This window comes from Propithecus coquereli, unplaced genomic scaffold (genome assembly GCF_000956105.1).
Source record: "Propithecus coquereli isolate 6110/MARCELLA unplaced genomic scaffold, Pcoq_1.0 Scaffold7, whole genome shotgun sequence".
Lineage (NCBI taxonomy): Eukaryota > Metazoa > Chordata > Mammalia > Primates > Indriidae > Propithecus > Propithecus coquereli.
The window spans coordinates 9,031,669-9,039,679 of NW_012153062.1; the positions used below are offsets into that span (position 1 = coordinate 9,031,669).

The 8,011-nt window shown below is 41.6% G+C and overlaps 1 protein-coding gene across 1 annotated transcript in view; it reads right to left on the reverse strand.

The window, feature by feature from the left end:
* ZNF326 (zinc finger protein 326) overlaps positions 1-3,687 on the reverse strand; it is a 38,113-nt gene extending 34,426 nt beyond the window's left edge. Inside the window, exons 1-2 of the mRNA XM_012661199.1 lie at positions 3,533-3,687; positions 1,088-1,132 (exon numbers count right to left, since the gene is read on the reverse strand). Coding sequence (XP_012516653.1) covers positions 1,088-1,132; positions 3,533-3,548 — 61 coding nt within the window. The 5' untranslated portion in view covers positions 3,549-3,687. The remainder of the gene's footprint in view (positions 1-1,087; positions 1,133-3,532) is intronic.
* Between the last annotated feature and the right edge of the window lie 4,324 nt (positions 3,688-8,011).

The window sequence follows — 8,011 nt, forward strand, 5'->3', positions numbered from 1 at the left end:
AAAAAAAAAAAAAAAAATCCTTACATCTAAATTTATGAAATGCCTTTCCAGCTAATTTTCCAGTTTTCAATCTAACCTGCATGTGGATGCAAATTAAACTTCCTTTAGTGATTTTATTATGTCACTCTCCTGCTCAAAAACATACTCTTCAGCACTCGCTTAATATATAAACTACTTCCTGTGTGTTGAGCCTTTTTAGCCTGAATAAAATCCAAAATTTCTCTTAATCCATAGAAATGATAAATAAAAATTAACTCTGCAGTAATTACTCCCATAAAAAGACACAGTCTTTTTTATTGGTACATTTGCTTCAGTTTTACTTTGTGAATATATTCCATTCTGTGCAGCAGTTGGCTTCTGCATTTCTCTGGCAGTCAGGATATTTAATGTCACTCCTTCAAGTCCTTCACATAATTTTTTTTAACCTCTTTGAATTGTTCTGTGTCCTTTTCTTGTGTTATTATCCTCTGTGGCAGGGCCTTAACTCAAATAACTATGAGAACGACAACCAATCATATTCCACATATTTTTCATGATTCTATCTAGTTCTGTGGTCACAAGTCTAACATCTTGCTTACATCAATAGATAATCAGGCTTCTTCATGTACTCCTATAGACAGGTCTTCACATATTAGCACATTTAGACACACTGAGGAAAATGACCTCAAAAACAAGGTTAAAACGCATTACAATAAAGGCTACAGAGAATCAAGCCAATAATCCACTTAATCTGCATTACTCAATACCAAAGCCTCTAATTCAACAGAAAGAACTCAGCCAGTGTCTTGTAAAATTCATCACTCAGAATGTAGTCAGGGCCTTTGGGATAAATTAAATCATAATCCTTTTGACAGACAAAAAGTTAAACTAATCTGAGTAACTCCTAATTTTTTCTGATTCCAAATTCAAATACTATATATAGTATAACACCATTAACACTGAAAAGTGATATAACAAGAGCCAAAACAATGACTGAAATAGGTATAACTGGTTTTTTACAGTGATACTTTATTTTTATGGGTATGTAGAGAAAGGCTGAAATACATTCCCTCAACAAATTTAAGATAAAATGAAAGAGGATACTTACCATTAAAGCCCTGGTAAGTATTCCTGCAAGCAGAGTGTGTGTAATCTATGAAGACATATTTAACAAAAATAAATTAGGGCAATATTAGCAAAACTCCAAAATTATATCCCCATCTATTCAAAAACAAATACAATTTTTAAATGCTATTAACTCAATTATCTGCAAAATTGGGGTGTAATTACCAATAATCCATTTGAGAAAACACATAACTCTTTTTTCTTCACTGTCTCTTTAAATGGCAGGCTTATTATCCAAATTATAACAATGTAAGTTAGTTTATAACACCTGATACACAATAGCCAATGGAGGGGATCCAGTACTAATTTATCCTGAGTAAAAAAAAGGAAGGCAGAGTAAATTATGTATCAAACAATGCTAAAGCAGAGCCATGAAAATTGATTCTATGTAATACAAAATTCTTTCAAAGTTAATATTTCTTTTACCACTTAATTTGCTCTCTAAAGATGTCAACATCTTATCTGACACATATGCATATAAGTGTGTTCTATATCCACCCAGAATATGGCATCACTGAAAACCATATTGCCAATTTTCTTGTCAAAACTATTAATAATTTAACAAATGTTAAATCTGTTAATTAATTTTACAAATAAATACTGAAAGAACAGAATTTAATACGGTGGTCATTTGGATACAACAGAAACCTGCTATTTGGTCATTTGGATACAACAGAACTCTGCTACACTACTCAGGATTTGATTTAGCTACAATGTTGGGGGGGGTGGGAGGGAAGAAAAAATAGATACAATGTTAGTCAAACTCCATCTCCCAAATACAGCAGTGGTGGCTAAGGATGGGCAGTGAGAGAGGGAATATTTTACCACTGACATCGCTTAGTTTTTAATCACTGACATGGTTTAGAACTGCAAGCATATACCAATAATAAAAAACAAACCTACTAAGTTTTTTTAATGTTTTTCAATTCTCTACAGAAAATGGATTCCCTTATTGCCTTGGTGGGGGGGAAGAACGGCTCCCATTGCCCCACTCCCTACCTTGTTAGCCTGGGCGGTACCTTGGGTGTTGGTACTGCCATCAAACTTTAGCACGAAAACACAGTAATGTATTTTTTTATTTCCACTTCAAATATTCATAGTTTAAAGGTATTTACATCAAAATGAGTCAAAGTCCAACTAAAACAAACAAAAACAGCTCAGTGTGCTACTCTTAAGAGCTAAAATTCCTATTTCGAAGTAACTGAAAAGTATCCACAAATGAGTTATTCCATTCCCTTTTCATATGCTTAGATTTGACAGCTTTAACTCTTTGTAGCATGAAATCTTATCAAAAACCAAAAGCTCATTCGGTAAGACATATGCAGAGATCACACCTCGTTTAATGTTAAGAATAATTTTTTGGTGGGGTTAGAGGTTTACAAGTACCTAGTGAACTGGTTTGATTCAGAAAGGCCTGGTTACTCAGGATTAAATACAGTGTAATCATACAAGCCCTTTTCCAAGTCTCCCTAACGCTGTCACTAACATATCATTTTAAAAATCTTGATAATCAATTCCTATGAAAGTTGGACAAGATTTGAAGTCAAGGTGAAGATTAAATTAATTGTACTTTGTGATCCTGTGAAAACGGTTTAAAGAACAGTTGTCAGAGACGATTGAAAAAGGTATTGTTAAAATACAGTTTATTTAATCAGTAAGTCCAACACAGGCGGCTGTGTATAGGTCTGAATGTGAAGGGCGTTTGACGCTTGCTGTGCCAAAATTCTGGCTAACTTAAAACTCATCCACACACAATCCAAAGAAAAGACTTTGGTTACAAAAGTATTTCAAACTAGGGATTAACAATGAGGTAATTTTGGTGGGTAAATTTCCCAGTCCGCTAACCAGGAAATATCTTGCTTTCCATTCTGTATAGATACCTACCTCTACATATCACTTACAGACGCCCTTTAAACTCATCTTAAACTAAGACAATCAGAAACGTCACTGCGAACAAGCCTCTGAAAATTTCATCTGGCAAGAAGTAACCTGAGATTGAGGATTAACTAAAAGGATGATGTGGGTCGCTGCCCTGTAGGGCGAATGCCAGACGAGGTGGGTGAGGCCCCGCTCGCCCCTTTGCCCGACACCGGGAAGTTGGAGGCGTCGGGGAAATTTCCACGCACAGGAGCCGAGGCGAGCCCGGGGCCCGAGCCCTGAGGCCTCGCGCTCTGGGTGCGTCCTTCCCGGTATCGGGCCGATACCGAGCTCCCAGGTCCCCGCCGGCAGCGGCGCCGGGCGGGCCGAATCGCGGCACGCAGGTCCCCGAAGAGGCCGACTCCGGGCGCTGGGCCCACGGCGGGCGGGCGGGCGGCCTTCGGGCCCGCAGAACAAAGCCCACACGGCCATCTTGGGACGGTAAACAGACCCCCAGCGCAGGCCACCCCGCCTCCCGCCAGCGAGCAGACCAGCCAGAGGCAGCCCTTACCGTCCTCGAAGTCCATGGCGGAGGCTGGGGGGGCCGACGGCCTTGGCGGCGCTGGGCTGAGCTGGATCCGGCAGCAAGCGCCCTACACCCGCGGTTCCACACAATGAGTACGCGCGACCGGGAGCGGCGCTACCAGCCTGGGAGCCGCAGGCCACAGCGAGGCTGGAGGGTGGGGCCGACCAGCGCCGCCAGCTGCCTCAGCGCAGCCTGCTATTGGCTGACGCGAGCTGGTGGGAGGGCCCTCGCGTGGGTGGGGAGGGCGCGGCAAGTAGGTCCGCTGTCACGCTCTCGGGTGCTGACACTCTGCAACTGGCCCGGGGGAAGGAAGGTGAAAAGGAAGCGCCAAAGACTGGCGGGGGTTGTGGGAAAGCGAACTGAGTGTACTGGAAAAGCTGGCTGCGGCCCGCCATGTTTGAACCTGGCAAGCGCGAAAGGATCTGGTTGGAATACCTTCATCTTGCCCAAACTAATAAAACCTCGTGCCTACATTTTGCTTTTTATTGGCTAGTGATGACTGATCGAAAATTTTTAAGAACTTGTGCAGTTGTTGTCTGGATGTTTTTAGAACTCTGTGGTAAATTTGAAAAACAAGGTACGAAATTGCATATGGAATCTGATAACTGCTATGTCAATACATTTTTTTGAACGATAAAGCATAGAAATAAAATGCAAAGAAAAATTCCAAAACATGAACTATGATTCTTTTTGTGATGGCTTTTTATATACACATGCATATTTATTCTTCTTTATTCTCCAAATTTCTTGAACACTTTGATAATGTAAAATATATATTTGACATAAAATGAGATGTAATATTTATTAGCAATTAGTGTTTATAAAAAGTTCTCCTTAGCCAAATATTGTATTTCATTCTCTTTGGAGATATATTATTCATGGCGTGGGCTGAGGCCATCTAAGTCAATGTTTCTTGATCATGACACTTTTAGTAAGTGCCAATACTTAGGGTTCTTTTCAGGGATTCTGATTTGATGACGAACCTAAAACTGTCACCGATGTTTATTTTCAAGACACTTACAAGAGATGCTATTGGAAAAAGTTCTCTTCTGTTTCAATAACTAGTACTTTTTGAGAAAATGTTAAATCTAAAAAAAAGAAGTTTAGAGGCAAGCTTTGATCTAGTTCTGAATTTTAAGGTGCAAAAAAAAAAAAGATCCGTAACAGTTCACAGAGAGAGAAGGTTAGTGGCAGAAGCAGTCATCCAGAACTTGAAGGATGACCCTCACAAACACACACACACACACACACACACACACACACACACACTGGTATTGTATTATTACCACTTTGGAAATAGTGTTATGGACAGTAGGCAAAGTTATTCACCCATGAGGCTATATAAAAAAAAGACAACTGCTTTGGTCATTCTTGATATTGGAGCAGCTTGAACCACAGTTAATTTTTTTTAATATAGAGCAAATCGTGGCAACAATGAGTTGATCACCAGATAGAAAACCACAAATCAAACTATTTGTTCTTCTTTGGGGTCTACCCAGTTGCTGGAACCAAATTCCAACAAGACAGCCTCTGGAAATATAACTGGAAGAAAAACTCACAGATACACCATATGTGTTACCATCACCCCAAATCTGGGCAGGGCCTTGTTTCCTCCTCCTCATTTTCCTTCTCCACCCTGATTGATTCATCCTGTTCTCCACTCATTTCTTGTTACCTTCCTTTTCTCCTCCTGTACAGATGCTCCTCAACTCACTTAGGGTTATGTTCCAACGAACCCATCATAAATTGAAGATATCACAAGTCAAATATTCATTCAATACACCTAACCTATCAAGCATCATAGCTTAGCCTAACCTACCTTAAAAGTGCTCAGAACACTTACATTAGCTTACAGTTGGTCAAAATCATCTGGCACCATAACACACTGTAGAATATTGGTTGTTTACCCTCATGATCAAGTGGCTGAGTGGGATCACTTCCCAACATTTGGAGAGAGTACCCTACTGTATATTGCTAGCCAGGCAAAAGATCAAAATTAAAAACTGGAAGTAACATGTTTATTAAATGCATATCACTTTTGCACCGTAAAGTCGAACCATAGTTAATGACTGTCTACATTTTCTACTCACCTGTGCTAAACATGTTGAAAACTGAACTCGTAATTTCCCTCCTCAAACCTGCTCATTCTCCTGTTTTCTTTCATTTCTGTTAGCAGCGTCATGAGCAACCACCCACTAATCCCAGCCAGAAGCCTACAAGTCATTCAGTCAAGACTCAGCCCTCCCTCATCCTCCCACTGCAATCTATTCTAAAGTCTTTCATCTGCTTATGACCTAAAATTTCTTAAACTTGCCCCCTCCTCTTCATCCTCATTGTCACTACCTGAGTTTAGGCTCTCATTATCTCTCTCCAAAACTATTGCCATAGCTTCCTAATTAATTTCTCTGCCTTTCAGCCTCCTAAGGGTTGTGGTGATCTAAATGCAAATCTGAAACTGTCATCATGCATCTCTATCACTGATTAGGTATAGTGAAAGCTCTTTAACCTAGAGCACATGCAGCAGGATCTGGCCGCTACTGGACCTTCACCATCTCTCTGCATTTCCCTCTCCTCCTCTCTCCCACACTCTCTCTTCTGATTAGCGATTTCAGGCTACTGGGTCCCAAAACATCCCTATACCTTTTCATGCTACCCTACTTTTGTTTGTGTTGTTCCTTCTACTTGGAACACCACCTCGTTAACCCTATTCATCCTCAAAACACAGCTCAGGATTTATTTCCTCCAACAAACATTCCCAGATCCCATCCCCACCCCCAGACCAGTACTTCTCAAATATGAATATGCATAGAATTCACTAGAGACTTGTTAAGACAGATTCACATTCAGTCTGGGGTGGACCTGGAGAATCTGCCTTTCTAACAAACTTCCAGGAGATGCTGCTGCTGGAATCGCAGGCTTTGGTTCTGTTATTGCACTATGTCCCATGCATTAAATACTCTGGCTTTACGTATCCCCACATTAAAAGCTCTTTGAGATTAGAATCAAGTCTTGTTTGTATCCTAAGTGCCAAACACCTATGTTTACCAATTAAAAGTGGACTCTCCCTGAATGTTAACTTTTTTCCTTCTAACCATTTTATCCCCAATTTACCTTTTGACAAAGAAAGGATTTTGTAACCTGAGGTCTTCAGGTCTTGTCATAACTGGAAGGAAATACATATTGGGTCAGTGTATTTCTGTGTCATGTGTGGGCGTGCGTGCACAGGCACCCGTGAGGGAACGCACACACACACACACACACACACACACACACACACACACACACACGCCATTCTCTCCTGAAAGAGAAAACTGCCAGACAAGGAATTCCTAACTCCAGAAGAAACCTGGCCTCAGCACAAATTCACGGAGAGCCAAAATACACACATCTCTTTTCCCCTTCCTTCCTCTTTCCTTGGGAAGTGCTCTTACAGAGGCAGATGGCCATACCCCAGAGACACCCTGCAATGCGTGGGAGTCCATCAAGCTGCTCTCTAATTCACTCATTCAACAAATAATGATTGAGTGCCAACTATATGCCAAGCATCATTTTCTTACTTCATTGTTCTCTCTCTCTCCCACCACTCCTCCTGCCCTGCCCCCACGCAGAATCTAGCTACGTTAGCTGCCCTGTTCCCACTTTACTAGGCTCATATTTTTACCTTAAGAGATCAATACTTTGTACAAAGCCTTACGCCATTTCATCTTCCGTATATTTCACAAGTGGCAGGTAAGTAAATGCCATATCATCAAAAAGTCTACTGGAAACTAAAAAAGAAGAGGACTTTACATGCAGGGGTAAAAAAAGACATTGGGGCTGAGGTCAAGAGAAGACTACAGGTAGGCTGGGTGTGGTGGCTCACGCCTGTAATCCTAGCACTCTGGGAGGCCGGCGCGAGGATCGCTTGAGCTCAAGGAGTTGGAGACCAGCCTGAGCAAGAGCGAGACCCCGTCTCTACTAAAAATAGAAAGAAATTAGCCGGGCATGGTGACTCATGCCTGTAGTCCCAGCTACTCAGGAGGCTGAGGCAGGAGGATCGCTTGAGCCCCAGGAGTTTGAGGTTGCTGTGAGCTAGGCCGACGCCAGAGACTGTCTCAAAAAAAAAAAAAAAAAAAGAGAGAAGACTACAGGGAGGAGGAGGAAATGAGAGGGCACACCTAAAGACCTAATCCCCAGGGAGCTACCAAAGAAGCCCCACCCTGGAACCTGAGAAGAGCTAGGCGAATGGACTCCCTGAGGATCCAGAGACCTTTGTTCCTCATCTCCTCACCCTCCACCTACATTCCTTCTGCTCCAACAACCCGGGACCATCTGTTGTTCCCCGAACAAGCTGTGTATTTTCACATTTCCTTGCCTTTGCTCATGTGGTACTCTCTGTTTCTATTGTGTTTCCTCTCTTTCTTTGCCACTCTTCAGGCTCAATGTCAATGTTGCCTCATTGTAAACCTCTCCTTAAATTCTTAA